Below are 25,174 nucleotides of genomic sequence, written 5' to 3'. Positions count from 1 at the left end.
AAAGGGCCAAAAAAATGTAAGTGATGCAAAAGATATATAAAGGGCAATCTTCTTTTGCTCAAATGACTCATGAATTGTTCTCCAACAAAATGTTTTAGATAATACTATTATATAATTGCACATTATAAAGGCTTTCAACATTCTCTCCCATAACCTTTGTGAAGAAATGAGATAAGGAATGCTGCTATATGACCCGGAAAACTTTCTAGATGATCTCTTCAAATTTCTGTGGTGTTAGGATTACATGTTGTATTCATCTTCTATACAAAATTGGTATTTGAGCTCTACTTGTGTAATTATTGCTTTTTATTAGGCAAAAACAATTATTTATTTTCAGTTAGCCCCTTCTCTGTTCAGTTTTCCGTTCTCGGAAGAAAAGTTGGTTTAATTTTTCTACAAAAAGTTGATTAGTAGATGTGGATCGAATATGGTTTCCACATCCTCCCTTGAATTTAGAATTACACCTCTATGCTTTTCATATGAAAAATAGGCTATTATATATATATGTTAGTTGTAGTAATTAAGCTGGTATTTATAAGTAATTGTGTAAAATTAAATTATAAATAAAGAGAAACTACATCAAACTCTAAAATTTGCATAGTTAAATAAATTTATTGTTGGACGTAATTGAAGTTAGATAAGGAAAGTTATTGGTAAAACAACGTCAAATTGGAACACCCCCGAATGAGATGTAATTGTATGTAAAATTGGCACATAAAGAAATATTTCTTTGTACTGCAGCAAGGCTAATCGTCTTCTTTTAAATTCTCTTTTTTTTTCTCCTTAAAATAATTGATTTTAGTCGATTTTTCATTTCTTTCGATTCTCTCCTCTCAAAATGTATGTGTCAATCGGAATTCTAGAAGCTCCTATTTTGTTATAGGCATATATAGAACAATTCTAATAGTAATCTGGAATGCTAATAAGCAATTATGTCTAATTTTTTTAATGCCATAAATTAGCACGAGAAATAAGTATTGATTTTGAGAAGCCATTTGTTATTCATCAAAGGGCATTATATGTGTCCCCTTTGGCAAGGGTCTTGATGTCTTCCAATAGGCACAACCATTATCAGTGGCAGAGTTAGAATTTTCACTAAGGGGTTCAAAATATGCAAAAGTAAACACAGAAAGAAGTCATAGGGGGTTCAACATTTAATATATATGCATAAAAAATAATTTTAACCATGTATAAATAATGTAATTTTCCATCGAAAGAAGTTCGGATGAACCCCTTGGCCCTTCCTCCCTCCACCCTGACCATTATGGTATCATGGTATGTTTGTTTGCTTATAATGCTTTTCCATATTTAGTGGCTAAAATATGAAGTAAAGTTGTAGAAAGATTCTGAATGTTGTACAATTGCTATTTTTTTTTTTTTAGAAGTGTATTCTTTTAATTAATTTTATCAAATGTGTTGCCTAATAGTTTTTGCACTTTTCATTCAATTTCTAAATCACAAGATTTTTGTAAACTTCATTTAGCTCATTTTTCTTCCCTTAATTGAAAAAATAACAAAGCAACAACTACATGTTGCCTCTTGATTTTACAGTAGACAACCTATTCCAACTTCCAATAAAATTAATAATTACAACTATATATTAACAACTGTAGTGTATCATTGGATGGGGAAAAGATCATTGATCCTTATTAGTAAATGATAAAGTTTTCTTTATTAAATGAGCATTTAACTTGACCCTTGAAATGAGAGAAGTGTTCTTTGCGAAATATGTAATTATGAAATTATAATAAAGTAGACAATGCTTTATTTATTAATTTTGCGTTTGCGTTCGATTTTTTCATATGTATATTTTTGTCGTACATTAGACTTTTATTTCTTCGTATGCATGTTTTACATTACATGTACTTTTTTTTCGTATAATAATTTTTTTCCTTTATAGAAAAAGATGAATGATCGCGCAAAGCGCGATTTGGTTAACTAGTACTCTAATAAAGGTATTAAATATTTTGCCTAACAAGTCTGTGGAAATTTTGAAAAACAGCAATTTAGATAGGCATGCGATAATTGATGAGGATGGATGTTTTTTTTCCCTCAAATTGTAATGGTCTTCCTTTTTTTTTCCTTTCTTTTCCTTCTTATGGATATATCAAAACAAACATAACACTCAAGTCAAAGTTGCTCTAGAAACATAAACAGAACCACTTGTAGTAGCACTCTGACAAATTTGGATGGTGTTAGGATAACGTTTTGGACAAAAATTTTAGAAGTATTTTATCTTTTAAGACAAAGTTATATACAGCATTATTTATCTTTTTGTAGAAGTATTTTTGAAGACAAAGTTATACAGCTAAGAAATTTATCTTTTTCCGTAAAAAGGAAATTTGCAGTTGCAACTAGAAATATAGTAGTAACAGGTAGATTTTATGATTCTAATTAATGAGCATGAAAATATAGTTGTGTTTCCTTTTTAGCATTTAATTTGGTTACATTTTTCTTTCTTTTGCTTTTTAGTGACAAAATCCACCCAAAAGTATCCGTTTTGAAAATTGAAACCACTTAACCTTATTAAATTGAATGACTGGACTGAATTGGCCTCAGGAGCCAAGCTCATTTTGATGGTTATATTTTTAAATCTGAATATTTAATAATTAAAATCATTTGATTTTTGAATATATATAATTTATATTTATGTAAAAGCTAGTAATCAGTATATAATTGAAATAGTAATAGTGAAATATTATATCCACTTATCCGCGTGACAAATTGAAATATTTAGCTTACTGTTGTGGAAACTACACTAGTTTACTGTTTTGCGCATTTTTTCTTGGAACTTTCACTTGTTGTAGCTTCTTTTAAGACCTTCTTATTAAGAATAACTACCCTTTCATTTAATTATAATCAGTAGTTACAGTGATCTTGTAAATTATCATTCGTAGCTACACCTAAATACATAAGTTGGAGTGGCTGAAGTGGTATTGGCCGAGGCTCTCCTCTTGCCCGCCTAGGTTCGAACCCCCCAACAACAACAGCAGCAGCCCAGTGGCTCAAATACACATACATTCAATTTGGATGTATGTGTATTTGATTATTTGTTAATCACACGAACAAATACACAGTTTCTTCAAATACAAATACACAAATTTGAATATATGTGTATATTTGACATAAGTATGTGTATATTTGAACACACTCAAATACTCATACTTACGAACAAATACAGATACGTATACACATATTTGAACTAATACACATACATACGAACAAATACACAGTTCTATCACTGCTTCTAATAGACATAAATTTGAATGTATGTGGCATTGATTATTTGTTCATCACACGAACAAATACCCAGTTCCTTCAAATACAAATACACAAATTTGAATATATGTGTATATTTGACATACACATACTTACGAACAAATACAGATATGTATACACATATTTGAACTAATACGCATACATACGAACAAATATACAGTTCTATCACTGCTTCTAATACACATAAACATACATACATACGAACAAATCACTGGCTAAAATACACAAAATAGATATGACGAAAATACACTCAAATACAAGGAGAAGAAGCTAGGAAAAATATGTAAGAAAAGTAATGTTGTTGGGGGGTTTGAACCTGGGTGGGCAAGGGGAGAACCTCGCCCAAATACACGCAAATACAAAAAATACACGCGAAAATACACATCTTATGCGTGTATGTTTGCTACGCGCTGTAAATTAGAAAAGGTAGCTATAGTTGGTAAGTTCCACCTTTAAGGTAGTTATTCCTGTAAGTTTGTCATTTTTCTTTTAGTTTGTAAAACCGTTAATAAACTATATTCTATAAGGAGAATTAAAATGCAAACTGTGACTTAATTAGATATATGAAAATATAAAACCATAAATAAACAGCTCTTGGAGGAACTTTGTGGGAGAAGCAGCTACTCCCTCCGTCACAAAATAAGTGTTATCTTAGGAAAAATCACATTCACTAAGAAATTAAGTAATAAATATAATATGGAGTTTATTAGACTACCCTATTTATTACTCCGTTTTTTTTTTTTTTAGAATTGAGCAATATTAAAGAGGATTACTTCTTTCATGCTAAGGGCGTAGTTGTAAACACTTGTCAATTTTTGTCTTGAATTTTTTCGATGACACTTATTTTGAGATAAAATATATTTTTTTATTGCTAAGGTGACACTTATTTTGAAACGAGTATAAATTTGATAAAGCGGTTTTTTTAATTAATAATGAGGAATTAAAGAAGTCGAAAGCTTCGTGACCCGCCTAATAAAAGACCCCAACCCAAAGATTGTTACTTCTATATCTACCTATTTATTCTGCAATAAATCTCAACAATAAAAAGATTGCCCCACCTGTATCTTTAAATTACCATTTAGTTGTAATTTTCTACGTCATCCATTTCCCCCCCCCCCCCCCCCCCCCCTTTGATTGGTTTTGGCAGAAGAAACAATAATAAAAAAGAAAAGAAAAACGAATTCGTCATTTGCTTTGTTGGATTGTTGGAAAAGAACTTGGTCACAGTCAGTGGATATATCAAGTATAGTTAATTAACTATATGTGTCAATACTAAATAATTAGGAATTTTTTTATTAATTAATATCAGACAATTAAGAAAAGTTTACTTTTATCGATCATGGTTTAAGATTGATTAGACTTATAATTAAACCCTCATTTCTTTTCTTTTGTTGTGAATTTCTGACTATAATTATTAACGTGTCCGTCTTAATATTTGAAATCTTCTTAGAATTTTCAATTTACTTAACTTAAATATATGATTAAAGTTTATCAAAAATATTTTAAATACTTTCTCTGTCTCAATTTATGTGACATTCTTTCATTTTAGTTAGTCCCCAAGAAAATGATACATTTTCACATTTGGCAACAATTTAATTTATACTTCCCATTTGACCCTTAATAAGACAATTTGTTTTTGATTCCCCTTTGACCCCCATTTGTTAGAGCTATTGCTTCTTTTGTGACTCGGACCCACAACCTTGGAGTTGTAGGTTGTGGGGGGAGGGGGGGGGGGGTGGCTAACCATCTTAGCAACCTCCTCTTGTCTAAATAAAAGTAACGCCCACCGTGAGCATAAACCCATGACCATAAGGTTAAGAGCCTTGCAGTCTACCAACGTAATTGAGCTAGTCATATATATATCTACACAGCTTGCTCGAGACCGTATGTTTCAAAAATCTTCTTTCATTATTAAACATCGTATTTAGTCAAACACTATTACATAAATTGGGATGCACGAAGTAATAATTAATTAACTTTCGACTTCTCATTTTATCCTTAATGAGATAATTTAACTACAAATATCTACAACTTGTTTCGAAAATCTTTCTTTCGTTATCCAAGAGACGAGGGACTATATCATAATATGATCTCGTAATTTGTTTGGTGCATGAAGTAGTGGGAAAAGTATGCAGCACAAAAATCGAGAAGCTAGTAGGAGTATATATCATTTTTAACTTGAATGAGCATGGCTTCATTTATTACTTGTTCACATCAAAGTTCAAACAACAAATCATGGAACCAGCAATGCAAATCCCAAAGTCTCCCGGTTGCTTATGCAACAACAAACGACTTCCACACGAATAAGGGAAAAATGATCATACACACTCTGTCAAATAAGATATTTGATCTTCATCTTCATTATTGGATCATTCGCTTTAGAGTGTTTCTATATATATAAACTAATAACGTAATTTTGCATGATCTTGTCTATTCAATCATTAATCCCCAAGTTTAAATCATGTAAAATTTTCACAAATAGCTACCTTTTAGCTACTTCTAACAAGCTATAACTACAAGTTCATTATTTACAATTCGTAGCTGGTTTTTCCTATATTTAGATCCTGGACGCGCCGCATAAATATAGCCAAAATACAGACTAAATACACGGAACTGTTGAGCAAATAATGCCTCTATTTAAGGGGAAAAAATCTTTTTCAAACTAAACAGAAATCTGTTTTTAATGTTCCATAAATCACGCAAATCTCATTCTCTTCCATATATAATCACATATCTCATTCAACATCTAATCATTCACATAAAATTTGAATTCAAAACCTCTCTTCATATTTTTTCCCAAAATATAACTAAAAAAAATCTCTTTTTAATGTTCCATAAATCACGCAAAGCTTGATTTGTTCATCAATTGAATTGCATAGTGACAAGTTGAGATTGTCTCCTGATGCTATGACCATCAGTTTTGTGTTCGTTATTAAAAATATTCAATGAAATTACATTATTAAAAATCAAAATGTTCGTTACAAAAAATATTAGTTATTGAGTGCAATAAGCTGATACTGAATATTATTTAGTAACTTTAATAAGATGGGAAAACTTGACTCCATAAAAAAACTTTAATCCCTAAGGGTGACTTTTGATTCACTATATTTTATCTGTATTATAATTGTATTTTTTAGTGTATTCTAATTGATTCGTAAGATTTGAATCGTAATGAATATATTTCACTTGTATTTTGTATGTATTTTAGAAGTATTAAAATTGTTCTTTAATTTTTGAAGTATATTGTACAGAAAAATGGATTTTATGGTTCAATAATGAATTCAAGTGTACCATGAATATATAGAGAAAATGCATAGAACTCTTCCTGGTTCATCAATAAAATATAGTGAAAACATGTAGGAAATACAAACTTGATTTTGAAATGCACTTTGTAATGTTTTAGCAGTAACTATACAAGAAAAATATAAATGTAATAAAAACAGAATTCAAATCTACGATTAGACTATACAACAAGCGGGATCATTACCAAAATACATAAAACTTCTTCTAAAATCTTCATAAAAATAATGTCGCAACAGTGATGTTATATATCAAAAAAAAAAGTTGGAGAAAAAAAAACTTAAAACATAAATTGTTCTGTCTACAAATCTACTCCTGAACATCTACTAAAATCACTGCATCATAATCGACGGTAGCCTTGACAGGTATGGTGGTTGCTCGTTATCAATAAATGCATTCAAGGTTGCCTTGTCGATTTGCGTCGTATCTCATACGGAGAAACTTTGCATCAATTTCAGCTGGAATGCGTCAAGATATACTGAAACTTTACATTAACAAAACATGAAAAAATAACAAAACAACAAATTAACCACAATAAATAACAACACATTCAAGATATACTGAAAATATACTATAAATATAATGCAAATATATCCATGTCAAATGCACTGTGGTTGTCACTACAACAGTGTGTGACTGTGCTGTAAAAATACACTGAATATATACTACAAAATATACTTTGATAAAAAGTAAACACAAATTCAAAATCGCATAAATTTACAAGTAACAAATTAGGTAGAAAAAAAAATATATCACACACAATTAAAAACACAAAATAATTGAAATAATAAAAAATACGACAAAAATATACTTAAAATGTACGCAAAATACAGATCTGGTGAATTGAAAAAACAGGAATTAACTGAAGTTCAAAACACAAACTAATTGAAATAATAAAAAATACGACAAAAATATACTTAAAATGTATGCAAAATATAGATCTGGTGAATTGAAAAAATGGGAATTAACTGAAGTTCATCGAAAAATACGATAAAAATATACTTAAAATGCAAGTAAAATACATATCTGGTGAAGTGAATCATTAATAAGAAAAAATACCTCTTGGAGAACATGAATATTTTTACTCTTGTCGAATAACAAAAACTTCAGATTTGTATTCAAAAATTCCGGTGGGCAGAGGGCATCTAGGAACAGTCATGGCGGTTAAATGATTTGGTCTTTAATATTTTATGTTCAAATAGGCTGATCTTTTTAATTGCTACAGCCCAAGAAAAGCTGCGTACAAAAAGTTATGCCCATTTTACTGAAAAGCTGCGTACAAAAAGTTATGCCCATTTTACTGAAGCTTGTCTTCGCTGGAAATTTGGCCTGTGTTACGGTGAGACGTTACGGACCGTAACACGTGTTATGGGCCGTAACATGGAGCCGTAACGTTTCAAAAATTTCCAGAACTCTCTGGAAATTTCCACTAAGGGACGGTCCAAAGAACGGTCCGTCCTTCAGAGGCGTCCTTTGGCCCGTTTTCACCAGAAAAATATAAATAAGACACTTGTTTTGTTTATTCCTCCACTTTCTAAACAACCCTAAGGACGAAAATCATTCCTCCAAGTCTTCAAATCAAAGGTAAGGACATCCTTAACATTACTAATTCATTCTAACATCAAACCTATGATTCTTAACATGATTCTTGTGACCAAAACCTAGGGTTTGCAACATAATTCTTTCCAAAGTGATTCAAGCTAGGGTTTGGGTGTTCTTCATTAGAAAAGTGAATTGTTAAACCTTGTTTAAAAAATTAAGGTATGTCTCTTTTGAACATACTATTTCTATCGGTTTTTACGAACTCTTTGATTGTGATTGGTATGTCTCTTTTGAAAATCCTTTTTGACTATGAGGTGATTTGTATGTCTCTCTTTTAAAAACCTTATTATGGATATATGTATTTTTCTCGAAAGTTCTTTATTGAATAAAAAGGGTGAACTTCTCATACAAAACCCTAATGTATGTCTCTTTAAAAATAAAATCCTTTTTGAATATAAAGGTAATTTATATGTCTCTTTTGCAAACTCTCTTGAAAGATCGATTCTTTATAAAAACATGTTTTGAATGATATGATGAATTAGTTTTACACTCTTGAAATCTATTATAGGTTTGATTAATGGTTAATGTGTGTGAGGGGACAAACCCACATTAAACCTAGATTGTAATAAACCCTACATATGTATGTGATATTATGAATGTTTTCCTCTATAGGAGATGCTTAATAATGATGGTTAAGGGTTGGTAATGATATTCTCATTGATGAATTAGGGCATGGAATCTTTCGTAAAGAAGTTATACGTTTTCAAAACATTCTTTGAAATGATTTATCTTTACGCTATGGCATAATGAACCTTAATGGTAAATGGTGATGTGATTACCTTGGGATGAATTGTAATTCGGCTTTTATGCTATGAACTCTGTGGATGTGATTTTGCCTAGACATTCGGGAGGATGAGTGGTCACCGGGGATTTCATATTCCGGTGTGCTTACGCCTAGCCATTCGGGAGGATGAGTGGTCACCGGGGATTTCATATTCCGGTGTGCTTACACCTAGCCATTCGGGAGGATGAGTGGTCACCGGGGATTTCATATTCCGGTGTGTTTACGCCTAGCCATTCGGGAGGATGAGTGGTCACCGAGGTTTTCATATTCCGGTGTGTTTACGCCTAGCCATTCGGGAGGATGAGTGGTCACCGGGGATTTCATATTCCGGTGTGCTTACACCTAGCCATTCGGGAGGATGAGTGGTCACCGGGGATTTCATATTCCGGTGTGTTTACGCCTAGCCATTCGGGAGGATGAGTGGTCACCGAGGTTTTCATATTTCGGTGTGTTTACGCCTAGCCGTTCGGGAGGATGAGTGGTCACCGAGGATTTCATATTTCGGTGTGTTTATGCCTAGCCGTTCGGGAGGATGAGTGGTCACCGAGGATTTCATATTCCGGTATGTTTATGCCTAGCCATTCGGGAGGATGAGTGGTCACCGAGGATTTTATAATCCGGTGTGGTGCGCTGTGACAAGGGAACCCTACGGTCATCCCCTCGATGTGATTGATTCTTGGGCCTGTATTGGCATGTGTGATATTCCTATTCTCTCATGGAACTATTGTTGACAATCATGATCAATTTGAAAGGCATAATTGAAAGTTGTAACTTGACAAAAGACTTTATAATCGGTTTTGATAATTCTTATTGAGATACACATGCTGAATACCTGTTTTCATATTGGTTAATGGCTTTGTAAACTGTTTAACAAATGATATTAAGAATCACAAAGTGAAATGACTGTTTTTATGCTATCTTTTCAGAACTGATTTCTTTATGTATTATTATAATCTATTTTTATAATACTTGTTGTCCCTGAGGCACTCACTGAGTACGAAAGTACTCAGGCATACCATTGTTGTTTTTGATGGTATGTTAGGAAACGGAGAATAGCAGGTTCGTGATACTCTCGACGCTTAGGAGGACTTGTTGTTGTTGTTGATTTGGTGAGCCCACATCTTCATTCGTGGGACACCCCTTATCATATTTATTTACTATTCTTGTTTTTTTTCGGGCTGCCTCCCGAAGTTAGACGATTGTTGTGTCTCTTAGAAGCTCCATAGATAGTTGTCAGAATTGTGGGTAGATTGTCAAAGTTTCGTACGACTTAATGGGTGTTTGCCACGATTATGACTAATACTTATATTGAAGACTTCCGCTGAATTAGTTCATATATGCATGATTTAGTTACCTTTATTTTATAAACTGTTGGAGGCGAATGTTGAACCTGGCGGGTTCAAATGTTATTATTATGGCGTTGTTTAGGTTCTTCCGATGTTGTTCATGATGTCGGATGCCGGTCACGTCTAGGGTGGGTTTTGGGGCGTGACAGCTACAGATCTGACCGGAAAAGAGAAGACGACTGACGCAGGTCAAATCACGCCGGAGAATACGGTGGTCTAAAACGACATGAGGATGAATGATACATGGATCCCTCAAAACAAAAAAAAAAAAAAACAAAAAAAACCTTTAAACTTCCACTGAATACAGGGAAAGATGAAATCTGTGGCTTAGTAAAGCCCAAAAAGAAACAAAGATGATGAGGAAGAACACAAAAATAACAGAGAATCTTACATATTTTAGGAAATAAAGTTGAATTTTAGGGGTAAAAGGTTGAAATTAATGAGCAGTTAATACAGAGTAAAAAAAGGAAGTGAAAGAAATCAGAAACTGATTTGAAAAGCACGAAATTATGGGAGATGAGGAGTTAGAAACGTGTATATTTAGGAAAAGGGGAGAGAGAGAAAGTGTGCAGCTAAAAAATAGGGGTGTGGGGAGTGGTAAGTTAATTGGTAGAAAAGTGGGTAGCTATAAGTTGTAAAATTATAATATTATAGCTACTAAACTTAATTATTAAAAAGTATAGTTATGTTCCATAAATATGTAACATAGTAAGCTACGCCAAGTAAAATTTACTTAAATCATTCCATTTCCTGATCCGGTCCCAAATTTCGTTTTGGCATATACTAAATTAGTTTTAAAATATTTGATGTTTTAAGATTTTTTTTTTGAACCTTTCGTTACCGCTCCACAATTAGTACTTAATTTTATAAGACAGATTAATGATATTTCCTTTTTCCAGTGTATGAGAAGGGATTCGGTATATGAGGATCAAACTACTACATAAATTTTAATTGTGAATTCGGATATAGATTTTTTTTTTAAAAAAATAAATTAAATTTTACATATTTAAAAACTACATTAAAAAAATACTACAAGTCAACATAGGCACATAGCTAGTGACCTAAAATATTTTAAAATGTTTGAGAAATTGTAGTCAAGGAAAAAAACTGTTTAATTCCCCAGACATTAATACCTTCGCATACAATGGGGCGAAAGAAATACAGTCAAACCTCTCTATAACAGCATCGTTGGGTCCGAAATTTTTCAGCTGTTATAGAGAATGGCTGTTATACACCTATAACAACATTGCCATTTAATAATACTTCGCTGTTATAGGCAAAAAAGATGCATAAAATCCAATTTTCATTTTTAATTGTCAAATTCTAAGTTTAATCACACTTTGTACAACGAAGGAAAATTGTTTAATAATGAAAATAGATATATTCATATGATATTTTTTTTTGTCATAAATAGTGTATTAAATGATCAAATTTTGGTCAAAATATATACACTTATTACTGGTAATCATAGATATTCTATGTTTATAAAGATAGTTAATTGTTATATTAACAAAAAAAGAAGATAGTTGTTATATGGGGGGTAATTTTACAAAGAGCGTACTGTTATAAAGTTAGTTGTTGTTGTTATAGGTGAAATGCTGTTATAGAGAAGTAAATATAACATAAAAAATTGGTTCCGAAAAAACTTGGCTGTTATAGAGAGGTATTGTTATTTGCGGATGCCGTTATAGAGAGGTCTGACTGTAATAATTTATAAAAATTCTTTAAGGCCACATCTTTTTCAAAGTGGTGCGCATATACCTTAAAGTACTGATTTCTAAATCGAAGACTCCCTCCTCCATCTCAATTTACGTGACACTCTTTATGTTTTAATCAGTTCTAAAAAGGATGCATCTTTCTATATTTAGGCCCCGTTTGGACATGGTTTGAAACCTGGTTTCAAACCATGTTTGGGCATACAATTTGCATATTTTAAGTTGTATTTTCTCTTATAGACATAAAAACCCCACAAATTATGAAAACTATCAAAACATTCTCAATTCTTATACAATCTTACCAAATGAGCAAATCATAGTTTATAACAAAATTAGTACACTACTAGAAGGCTTTTCTAAAAAATTCAACATCAATTAATCAAATTTTACTTCAATAAAATCGAAAATTTAACATGAATAGTAATGTAACTACTATTTAATATAATCTTCCCACATAAATTAAAGATTGGTAAACATAAATAAACGTTAGTGGAAGTTAATGAGATTGGTAAATGATTGATGGGGGTAATTATCAAAAATATTTATCAACTTATGTTTTTTTTTTTTACAAAATATTAACTTATGGGTTAAATTTTATATTTAAAAAAGTTGAAATCATGGTTTCAAACCCAAACCATGCTTTTTTGGATGATTTGGGTTCAAACCATGATTTCAAACCACGACTTAAAATTGATGGCCAAACGCTGGTTTGAAACCATGGTTTCAAAATTGATGGCCAAACGCCTACTTAGTAATTTTATCCATAATGTGATGATTTATAACCACACAAATATTTATGATTTATTTTACTCTGTGCCCACTAACACCTTTCACATAAATTAAGATTGAAGTAGTAAGTAATATTTTACATTCTTGGGATTCGCAATTAAAGAGAGTGAAAAAGTAGGCTTACTATTCGAAAATGATTTCTTGATCATAGAAGGCCTAGTATTTTAATTAGGATCTATCGCATCATGTAGTAATAGAAGTACTGTATATTATAACAAAAATGTCAACAAACACAATGAATAAAGAATTGGCTCCTCTAATAAAATTGGCCAAGAGATCTCCTTGCTTGATAATTGATATATACACGTAGACAGAACTTGCCTCTTTTCTTATATTTTAATAACAAAACAACATAGGCAGTGAGCGTTGGATTAGTATTTATAGCTCGTGTCCATGCACACAATTTTAGGGGAAACGCATTAATAGCTTAAGCTAAAGCAACTATCTTAGCTTCTCCCAAATATGGCTTCCACTAATGTTTTAGGTGATGAAGAAAGCCAGCTTTCTAATGGGACTAATAGAGTTCAACCTTACTCTGCGACACCAAAAAGGTTAGTGAAAGTGAAACTAATTAAGTACTTAATTTCTTGTTTGATATATATTTCTTTAATTTGTCCTAATTATGTACACTCCTATTAGCAGGACTATTGATGATGAGGGAAAGAAGCAAACTTCTCTCTCAGTATCTCAAAGGCTTGGCATTGCTGACTTCTTTTCTTTGGATGTTAGTACATTTCATCTTTTCTAGTTGCCTTCAGAATACATAAATTGACCGGGTTATAATAATATTTGGATCTTCAGTGCATAAAAATTAAACTTTTTTTTGTTGTGTCTGTGGATATAGGTATGGCGAGCATCGGTTGGAGAACTACTAGGCTCAGCGGTTCTTGTTTTCATGTTGGACACTATAGTGATCTCTACCTTTGAAAGTGACACAAAAATGCCAAATTTGATCATGTCAATTCTCATAGCAATTGTGATCACAATCCTACTCCTCGCGGTTGTTCCGGTGTCTGGAGGCCACATCAACCCCGTCATCTCCTTCTCCGCCGCGCTAGTAGGAATTATATCCATGTCAAGAGCCATCATTTACATGGTGGCACAATGTCTTGGTGCTATTTTAGGTGCACTAGCTCTAAAAGCAGTTGTTAGCTCTACTATTGCACAAACTTTCTCACTTGGTGGTTGCACCATCACAGTAATTGCACCAGGCCCAAATGGGCCCGTTATAGTGGGCCTAGAGATGGCCCAAGCCTTGTGGCTAGAGATCTTTTGTACATTTGTTTTTCTCTTTGCATCAATTTGGATGGCTTATGATCATCGACAAGCTAAGGCCCTTGGCCATGTCACTGTCTTGTCCATTGTTGGTCTAGTTTTAGGTCTTCTTGTGTTTATCTCAACCACGGTCACCGCGAAAAAGGGCTATGCCGGGGCGGGGATGAACCCGGCGAGGTGTTTCGGTGCAGCTCTTGTTAGAGGAGGTCACCTTTGGGATGGACATTGGATCTTTTGGGTTGGGCCTACTATTGCTTGTCTAGCCTTCTATGTGTACACAAAGATTATTCCACCAAAGCATTTCCATGCAGAATATGGATACAAGCATGATTTTCTTGGAGTTGTCAAGGCTTTGTGTGGGTCGGACGCATAAAGGCCCAGATGCAATAATGGGCCTATGGTGATGTATTTGGTTTGTTCCTTTATGGGCCGATAATAAACTAATGTGTAATAGCCTAATAAAGTACTAGTAAGTAAACAGAACATCAGATGATATTGTCCCCACCCACTCGATGTAATTTAAACCTAAACCTATCAATGTTTCAACAAGTTTCTCTCTTTCTCTTTCCTATACGGTGTACGTGATTTAAATATCTTTTTATTGTTAACTATGATCAACTTGTGGTACTTGATCTTGTGATGTTAAACGGTTATAAATAAATATGATCATTTTATATATATATGAATACCAAAACTTAAAACAAACGGCCAAAAGTAAGTTTCGTAGCTTATCGCATTTTGCATGTAAGACCTAATCCAAAGATTTACACGATAAAAGAAAAACCAATGTTATTTTTATTTGAAAAGTCCAGTTAGAGAAAGAAAAGTTACCTTTGTCAACAGGTAATATCTTGGTAAAAGTTCCCTCAAGGTGGAAACGATCTTGAATATTCATTAACATGAGTTAAAAATCTGAATAAATGGATAAATAGACACTTACCAGTACAAGAACCACTAAAATGAATAATGATTGTATCTGAGGCTAGGCCAACACGTCACTCTCCAGTACAACCTTAACCATAGTCATTATTCAATAGCTTAGGTTCAGATGAGCCCGTCAACCGGTCCGGTTTAACCGGTTCAAACCGGTAACCGGAACCGGAACCGGTAGAACCGGTTAACCGGAACCGGAACCGGTTAACCGGAACCGGAACCGGAACCGGTAGAACCGGTTAACCGTCTATTTCTTACCGGTCCGGTTTCGATTTTTTTGAAACCGGAACCGTTTAAACCGGTGATTTTTTTTTAATATAGCCGTTGCTGGGCTCAGCTGTCCGTTATTGGACCGTTGGCAACGGTCCATTTGCAAAAATGGCCGTTGCCAAACGGCCATAAATTCATTCCCCCCCCCCCCCCCCCCCCCCAACCCCCCAAACATTTTTTTTAACACTTCCATTCCCCACCCCTATATAAACCCTTCTTCATTTTCATTTTAATCCACACCAATTCACTCTTCTCTTTCTCTCAAAACTCAATCTCTCAATTATAGTTACTTTGCAATAATTAGCCACTTTAAATTTCTCTCAAATAAATATTATAAAGTCTTATTATAGTTTCAATTATTAATTTTGCAATTATAATATTGTTGGTGGAGTTGGTGATTTTGCAATAATCCGAAGTAGCTTTGGTGGATTTGCAATTCTAGCCGCCTTCACTTTGTTGAAAATTAATCCGGCAATTTGGTACCTTCGTTCCAACTCTATCTTTATTTTTCGCAATTTAATTCTAGCAATTTAATTTGTTGCAATTTATTTTCTTGTGATTTATTTGATTGTGATTTAAACTAATTCTATTTAATAATGACAAAGAGATTTAGACGTGGTGCCGGTAGTAGTAGTGGTATTGTTAGGGGTGGGCTTAATGAGGAAACATTTGTGGAAGAAACACCTAATTTAGGTATTGATGTTGGTGGAAATAATCCACTTTTAGGTCATGAGGCAATGCAACAACATTTTACCGACACTTTTAATGAAATTGATGATGATGATGAAACACAACCCTCGAAAATCCCACAGGAGATACATGTCCTGCACAATCACATACACAAGACAAACCGCCTAGAACTCGTAAGCCAACCGCTAAAATTTGGAAATTTATGACTAAGGATAGGGAAAACCAATCAGTTACATGTACCCTATGTGGACAAGTATTTGTTTTTAGGCAAGGAACTAGTAAGGATGGTGGAACAGATACACTAAATGGTCATATGAGAAAAAAACATATGGATGTTTGGGGAGAGCAAACGGGTTCAAATGTGGGGGTATTCAAATGACGATAGACCCACGAACTGGTAGAAATTTTAAGTATGACAAGAAAAAGAGCTTGTAGAAATAGCTAAAATGGTAGCTTATGATTGTTTACCATTTTCCTTTCCCTCGGATTTGGGGTTTGTTACTTACATTCAACGTTGTTATAATCCGTTATTTGAGGGTATTTCTAGAAGTGCTTGTAGAGCGGATGTTATAGATTTGTATAAAAAATATAGATTTTATTTGCACCATGTATTTAATTCTTTAAATTGTAATGTTTCTCTTACCGCTGGTTTGGGTCTTAGTCTTAACAAGTTAGATTTTTTTGCTATTACATGTCATTGGGTTGATGACAATTGGGTTATGCAAAAAAGAATTATAGCCTTTTTATATGATGAAGGAAAAGGTCGTCACAATGGAAATGTTTTAGCGGATTCAATGTCTACTATTATGAGATTTTTTAATATTTATAGAAAAACACTTTGTATTGCTTTAATGCTTCTAATAATACAAAGGCGATTGGTCTTTTAAAAAGAGAAATAAACCCTCCGTTAAGAAATATTTTTCATGTAAGATGTAGTTGTCACATTTTAAATTTAATTGTTAAAGATGGTCTTGTGTGTTTTGACGATTCTATTCAAAAAGTTAGAGATGCGGTTGTGTTTCTTTTTTGTAATGCTAATAGGGGAAGACATAGAGATTTTAAGAATGCTTGTGTGGAAAATAACCTTAGACCTAGGAAAATTCAAGTAGAAATTGAGACTAGGTGGAACTACACTTACATTATGCTACAACAAGCATATGAGTATAGGATTCCCATACAACAAGTTCACAACAAATATAATATTAATAGTGATGATTGGTTAAATTTTACGCATTGGGAAGATGTTAAAGAATGTGTTGAACTCTTAGAATTTTTTTATAATGGAACTCTTTTTTTTTCTAGACAATTCTATCTCACGGTAACCGGAATTTTAGCCTACTTAGCGGAAATAGCTAGAGTTTTACAAGAGTATAAATATAAACCCAATTTAAGAAGTATTTTTTTCCCATCCCAACTTTATTTATTTTGGGTTCTCTTTTAAATCCTTGTTTAAAAGTGTCTTATACTAAAGCATTGGTTGGTCAAATTTATACATTTTTAGAAATTGAAGAGGGAGTTCAACCATCTTTAGCTGAAGCCGAACTCGCTATTGATGACGAGTTTAGAAAAGTTTTTACTCATTATTCTAATTTGGAAGAACGTGCTACACCAGTTGCTCCACGCCCTACTACTTCTCAAAGTAGCAAAAAGGGCTTGTCGGGTTTATCGCATTTAAAAGTTTTACATTCACAGCCAACTTCTTCTTGTAATGAAAACTTTGATGAATATAACTTTTATTTGATGCAGCCAAATGTGGATATCAAGGAACTGGATGAATTGGACGTCTTAGCATGGTGGAAGAAGTACAAGGAAAGTCATCCGATACTCTCAAGAATGACTCGAGATATCCTTACGGTTCAAGTATCAACCGTGGCTTCGGAGAGCTCATTTAGCCAAGGTAGACAACAAATTGGAGACCATTGACATTCATTATCCGGCTTTAGCTTGCAAGTACTAGTGTGCATTCGCGATTGGATTAGATCGGAGCGACGCAACCAAAACTTAGAAGCGGAGGAAGGCGAAGAGGAAGAAATTGAAGATTTGATAGCAAGTGGACCGGACCAAATGGAAGACTTTGAAGATATCTCCATGGTCGAATATGATATGGGGGAAATTAACGAAATAATTCAGAATTGGTGAATTTATTATTCTACTATTTCTTTACAACTCATGTATTATTTGCAAGTTAAAAAAAAAAAACTACAACTTGCAAATAAATGTTATCCAAGAATGAATAAAATATATGACTCATTGAGCTTTTTTCTATTTACTTATGTTCATATTTTTACTTATATTAAGTTAGGAATATACCTAAAATATACTAAGAATATACTTATGATATACATCTACTTACCGGTCCGGTCCGATTTGAACCGGGTTTAGGTTCAGACACTGAAATATAACGAAATAGTATTCTCGGTCTCAAATAATAATGAAGAATTTATCGCGAACCAATAGTTCCTTTCCTAACCTAGTAATTTAAGGAGCGGGATTAAGATACGCTTAACCTACTTGAGTTATTAATTTTAATCGGGTATTGATTATTTGGATTTAATCCGTGTGACAGGGGTTTTACTTCGATAAATACAAAAGGTAGCAGCGTCATATTCGTCGATTATTAGACATTACAAGTGCTTATACACATGTGCTTCACTTTTTACGTCGGGTGAGTTTTCCATGTTTAAATGACACATTAGGAATAAGGATGGAGTGGTCAAATGGAACAGGACTAAGATGGGATGCCAAAATGAAAAATGGAGTCAACTTGGAGGTACTATTTATGTATTACCTCTTATTTTATCAATTCAATTTGGTTGTATGATCAAGTGTGAATACCAATCATTAGGACCTAAAATAAAATCTTTAGTAATTAAGGTTATCTCGCTACGATAGTTGCGCGATGGGCAACATATACTGATTGTATCCCCAGCTTGCTGACTTTCTGTTGGTTTAATTAGCTAAACAATCAACTCTAGCAAGCACAAATACATATATAGAATATAATAGCAGTAGAAGCTACATAGCAATAATTAAGATGAATATTAAATCATTAAAATCAGATATTCATTTGCAGAAATGCAAGATAAAGCTGTGTAACCCTTGTGGTCCGGCCCTTCCCCGGACCCTGCGTATAGCGGGAGCTTAGTGCACCGGGCTGCCTTTTTTCATTTTTTTCATTTGCAATCAAAGGAGAAGTTTGGTTTCTTATGAAACTAGAGAATCACAGTCCGGATGCTTATATTAGCATAATAAATCTCCAATTTCTCTAGCAAGTGAATGGCAAGATCCTGAATGAATGACTTGATTGCACAAAAGCAACAAAATAAGTGCTTACCAAAGGCTAATATATGTTATGGATTGAAGTTGCATATTTCTATAGATTTTCTGCAGAGGCGAATTAATAGATAAGCACTAGATGCTCACTGAACTGACTGTTATTGCTTTTTCTGTCCATCTCTCTCTCTCTATTGTGTCAATGTATATGGCATCTGTGCTTTTGTATTTATATCTAGTAATGGTGCATACACTCTTGAAATAAAGAAACAGAACCTCTATACCGCCTTGCTGCAATTATGATGTCCATGCACGTCAATTAGGGAAGCAGTGCAGAGCTACTAAGGTAAAGTTGCTAGAAAAGAAATGGAAGCAAAGCCATATCATGTACTACAGAATATGTTGTTTCTTAACTAGTATTTAGAGAATAGATGGTACTGAGATGCTGAAATTGATTCGCTTATACAGCTATAATGTTGTTCTACTGAATTGGGACCATATTGTTACACGTTTTAGAAGTGTCTTGAAATCACAAATATATTCAATAACTAGGTAAAGTGGGGACCGCTATAGATTATAAACTAGTGAGCTTCTAACCAACAAAGTTTTACATGATGGTACAGATTGAAGAACTAGAATTTTACACCTTTGTTAATTGGTAATGACATTCAAGTGAGAAGTCACACAGAGAAATGCAGTCTCACTACATGGGAGAGTAATGGCTCCGGTTGGATAACTAAATCTATATTCCTCCTCTGCATGCCTCAACAAGTCTTGAAATAAAGGATGCTTCAAGCAAGAGATGGGAACCACAAAACGATGTTTGTTATTGTGGTTCTCTCCAACATAAACTGTCATGTGACCCTTTGGAGCATCTGTTAACTTTGTTGCAATTGATCTTTGTCAGAGAAGAATGCAGTGTTTAGCATGATGAAAGATAGTCTTGAGATGAATCTGTCACGCCCCGAACCATGGCCTGGACGTAACACGGCATTCGGTGCCTGACTGCATGTGACCGAGCGAACCACATGGCTTGTTGAACTATCATGAGGCATACATGAGCGGAAATATAACGTGAATACATGATGAGCCTTTATAAAACGAAGTAAGTCATAATACTTAATAAAAACACTTGTTCAAACATGAGTGCGGAAATAACATGAATGAGCCAAAAATGGCTATACGATTCCGAATGTCTGACATAACATAACTGACTTATCTAGCCTATGAAACCTCTATCATGAGTCTGACTGGAAAACATACTTACTGGGACAAGGCCCCTAGCATACCTTTAGATGCATAATTAATCATAAAATAAAAGTTGACTAAACCCCGAATGAGATGGGGCTCACCAATAAGCTGATACGAATGTTGTCCTACTGAGCAGATGTGTCGTCCTGTATATCAGTACCTGCATCGTGAAATGCAGGCCCCCGGGCAATAAAAGGGGACCTCAGCACATTGAATGTACTGGTATGTAAAGCAACCGGAAGAAACAACAGGGGACATGGAATAACATGATAAGAACTGAAACTGGAAACTTGGACATGAACATGAGCATGAGCATGAGTACATATACGTATACATAACATGAGTAAAACATGATAAGTAGGGAGAGCATTTCATAAACCGACATATCATATCATATCATATCACCACGTGGGTACGTGGAGTCTGGTACCTCGCCGGACCAGCAGAGCCCCTATACCTTGCCAGGGTATAAGGTAGTAATTTACCACGTGGGTACGTGGAGTCTGGTACCTCGCCGGACCAGCAGAGCCCTCATACCTTGCCTGAGGTAGTAAGGTACCTGATGGATCCATTCAGTGTAAAATTAAGGTATCGTCTTATCTGGGCGGAGCGATCCTTGTCCTACGGTGGCTCCGTAGTTTCAGGATATGTCACGACCCAACCCCGTAGGCCGTGACTGGCGCCCTACTTGGGCACCCTGACATACCTATCCATATTTGATCACACACAAATAGCATATACGGCCATAATTACTATATGCCGTCTCAACTATATCAAACTGTTCAAACACATCTCAACGCAACCGTATGCGGATATATATGTATAGATGTCAAAAACCCGGCAAGGCTATCAAATATGTCAAAAGCCGACAAGGCTGTCAAATGGCACAACGGCCCAAAACGCATATACAAATGCACGCCAACAAGGCTGCCACAACATATACAAAATGCACGCCGACGAGGCTGCCATAACGAATAGAGTCATGCAAACACATCCGTACAGAAGTAGGCACACACACCCACAAATACGTCTACAGACCTCTAAACAGACAAACCGAATCATATGGCGGGACAGGGCCCCGCCGTGCCCCTGAACAAATACATATATACATAGCGAACGAATATATACCAAAATGTGTGCTCTGAAATGAGAAGAGCACTCCAAACAGCAGAAGAGGGTGTCCTAAATGGGTAGATCACCAAAATGTGCGTCTGTACCTGCGGGCATGAAACGCAGCCCCCCCGAAGAAAGGGGGTCAGTACGAAATATGTACTGAGTATGCAAAGCAGAATATACAGAAAGCAAATCTGAGACATAAACGAAATGGAAGTACCAAACATAAGTACCAATCCAACATATCAAAATGTTTACTTTCAAAATATAAGTCATGCATGTTATACCCCGTACATTTATACGACGAATTATCCGCAAGCAAATCGACTCAAGTTAAAGGCGGAATTATTTTCGGACATGAAATAAGAGCTTTTAATTTTCAACTTTGATTATCACAAAAATTGCTTATAAATTTTATTTAGCATAAAAATATTAATATTGGAGATTAGGAATTAATAAATTGTGATTAGATTATTAAGTAGGGATTAGGGATTAATTAATCTAATTATCAAAAAGTGGGTCCCACAACACGTGGCGAGATTTGGTTGGACTTGAATAAAGATGGACACATGTCATAAAAAAAAAATTGACACATGTCCACTTTGCAAAGATGATATATATGAGCAAAGTGGATGACTAAGTCATCACTTACACAACAATTAATCTTGCAAATTAGATTTTAGAGAGAAGGGCTCTCAAGCCTAGAGAGAGAGAGAAGTTCGGGCACTGTTCACGACGCCGGAACTGTTCACGTCGGCGACTGTTCACGGCGGAACTGTTCACGCGCCACTGTTCACGACCAAGAGGAGAAAAATCCAACCCCATTTCTAGCCTTCCCAAAAATAATTCCTTGGTGTTAACCCACTATTTGGAGGTCCCTAAGTAGCGTGGAAGCATTATTGGAGCGATCAAACCATCCATTTTTGTAAATCGCAAACCCTAACTTTCTTGTGGAGTAGAGAACAAAGGTAAGAATTTCTATTGTTTTATGGGTTATAAATGTTTTATGCATATTTTGGTATGTTAATATGGATGAAATTGGTGAAATATTGTATGTTGGAAGTGGGTTGTGTGCTTGGGGAGCTAGCCGTGTAAATGGGTGTGTGATTGGGTTAATGAATAAAATTTTTGTAGCATGTTTGATTGTTGTAGAGTGGAGAAGAGAATAAAAATCATCAATATACGTATATGTGTGTAGTGTGGCCGTGTATAGCCCCAATGTTTGGCAAAGGATGAATCAATATCGCTTAGTGTTTTAGTTGTCGTCGTTATGAATTCTAGTTTGGAAATGAGAGTTTAATGTCCCAAATTGATATGGTGAATGTTGCGGACTGATTTGGAGAATTTTGTGAAATTAATGCAATCTTTATATTTATGAGAATTATATCGTTATAGTGTGGATTGTTGATACAAATCATGACTTAAAAATGAGGAATGTGGTAAAGGGGCTGCTCTCGGTTTTTGGGGCTGTTTTCGGCCCAATTTGGAGAAATTGTTGGATCGTTGGAATATTATGTGAATTACTTAGAATGTTCTTGAATGTTGTTAGTATGGGTTTGGGTTAGTAGTTGAATGTATAGGCGTTGTTGTTGGCTTGAAGGTAAGCCGTTGAATTGAATATTTGAAAAGTTGTCGAATGATGAAAAAGAGAGTATTAATGTAATATTGTCTTTCGGATTGGTTATTGGAGTTGCTAGGTTGGTTATTGTGGTTGTTGTTGTTGATTTTGAGCGAGTTAAATTCTCGGGTTGGCATATTTACAGGGGAAATGCTGCCGAATTTTCTGTAGAATTTAATGTTAGTTTGGAATGAATGACTTAAGTGCCTATGTTTAATATTGGATATTCGTTGGCATATTTGTAGACCTTGGGGAGCCCGAGGCGTAGATTGGGATTTACTTTAGATTGGTTATCTTGGAGTGCGTACGAGGTATGTAAAGCTCCAACCTTCCTTCTTTTGGCATGCCTTAGTTTTGGATAGGCTAGATTACGAGCCTTTAGGGAAATCCTATGATTCTAAATCCGAGCATATTATGATCCGTATATGTTCCTTGGCACTCTTATGTATAATTTGATGAAATATGAACCTTTATGTATTTGAAATAATCGCTTTCCGAACTTTGCACAAAAAGGTTTTCACTTTAAAGAATTTCGTAATTTTTGAATGCCATATATTTCACATAAAGGCTCGGATTGTTTTGATATTTTCGTATGAGTTTGCATGGCCTATAATGAGTATGTTTTCCATAAGTGGGCCCGACTCGGGAAAATACCCGTCCGTGGGTCCCGCGACTTTCCTTTATGTAATTCGGATGACTTTTGAAAGAATTTGGTATGATTATCATTTCAAATTTCAAGTATGGTCATTTACTTATATTTGAGTCTATGATAATGATTTTATGCATATGGTTACTCATGACTCTGCTCGTGCGTTTTGTTATATCTTTCGCCGGTTCCCGGGCCGGTTCTGTTATCGTGCGCATTTTGATATACTCCGGAGTTATGCTGTGTTATGGTTCTCCGAGCTACTCGCTAATGAGGGTCGGGTTCCACATATATTTGGTGTTATGCTGTGTATGGCGGTATGTTGTGATGTGATATGTGACGGGGATACGGAGATTTGAAACTTTCTGGTGTTATGCTGTGTTATGGCGCCATCGACGGGTGGGCGACCATATTCTTCTGTACCCTATGCATTACTTACATATTTTTGAAAGTAAGCAAATTTTGATATGTTGGATTTGCACTTATGTTTGGTACTTCAATTTCGCTTATGTCTCAGATTTGCTTTCTGTATATTCTGCTTTGCATACTCAGTACATATTTCGTACTGACCCCCTTTCTTCGGGGGGCTGCGTTTCATGCCCGCAGGTACAGACGCACAGTTTGGTGATCTACCCATTTAGGACATCCTCTTCTGCTGTTTGGAGTGCTCTTCTCATTTCAGAGCACACATTTTGGTATACATTTGTTCGCTATGTATATATGTATTTGTTCAGGGGCACGGCGGGGCCCTGTCCCGCCATATGATTCTGTCGGTCTGTTTAGAGGTCTGTGGACGTGTTTGTGGGTTAGGGTCTTTCTGTATGGATGTATGTACATGTCGTTTGGGCGATCCCATACGCCGAGGCGGCCGGTCCACATATGTTGTTTGGGCGATCCTATACGCCGAGGCGGCCGGTCCGCATATGTTTATATATTGCTTGGTTAGCCCTGTGTGGCTTTTGTTGGTATTTTCTGCGTGCAGGGTATATTGGATAGTCCGTAAAACAAAGGAAACTCTGCCGAAAGTTTTCTGGAAATTACCTAAATCTGAAATAAAGCCTTGTCGGCTTCCGCCATATACTAGAATGCGTTGATAGAATTTGAGATAATATTTGATAGATGGGTTCGGGTGCCCAGATCGGGCACTAGTCACGGCCTACGGGGTTGGGTCGTGACAATGCATAAGGTACAGAAGAATATGGTCGCCCACCCGTCGATGGCGCCATAACACAGCATAACACCAGAAAGTTTCAAATCTCCGTATCCCCGTCACATATCACATCACAACAT

The 25,174-nt window shown here is 34.9% G+C and overlaps 1 protein-coding gene and 1 long non-coding RNA gene across 3 annotated transcripts; both read left to right on the top strand.

Moving 5' to 3' along the window:
• Positions 1 to 13,200: 13,200 nt before the first annotated feature.
• On the top strand, positions 13,201 to 14,659 carry LOC132606611 (probable aquaporin TIP4-3). Of its 2 annotated transcripts, none has more exons than XM_060320185.1 (3): positions 13,201 to 13,366; positions 13,455 to 13,539; positions 13,660 to 14,659. In XM_060320185.1, the coding sequence occupies exons 1-3, from the start codon at positions 13,278 to 13,280 to the stop codon at positions 14,461 to 14,463; spliced, it is 978 nt and encodes a 325-aa protein (XP_060176168.1). In that variant the 5' UTR covers positions 13,201 to 13,277; the 3' UTR covers positions 14,464 to 14,659. The 2 variants fall into 2 exon arrangements, with proteins under 2 accessions (XP_060176168.1, XP_060176169.1); XM_060320186.1 differs by having other exon boundaries at positions 13,204 to 13,366; positions 13,458 to 13,539.
• Positions 14,660 to 22,426: 7,767 nt separating this feature from the next.
• Positions 22,427 to 24,922, top strand: LOC132605249 (uncharacterized). The gene is made up of 3 exons (XR_009569116.1): positions 22,427 to 22,588; positions 23,484 to 23,549; positions 24,491 to 24,922. It is a non-coding gene; the product is annotated as an uncharacterized LOC132605249 (long non-coding RNA).
• The last annotated feature ends 252 nt before the right edge of the window (positions 24,923 to 25,174 follow it).

Source organism: Lycium barbarum, chromosome 8, assembly GCF_019175385.1.
Source record: "Lycium barbarum isolate Lr01 chromosome 8, ASM1917538v2, whole genome shotgun sequence".
Lineage (NCBI taxonomy): Eukaryota > Viridiplantae > Streptophyta > Magnoliopsida > Solanales > Solanaceae > Lycium > Lycium barbarum.
Note: the sequence above shows the minus strand (reverse complement) of the source record. Positions and strands in the feature narration are given on the sequence as shown.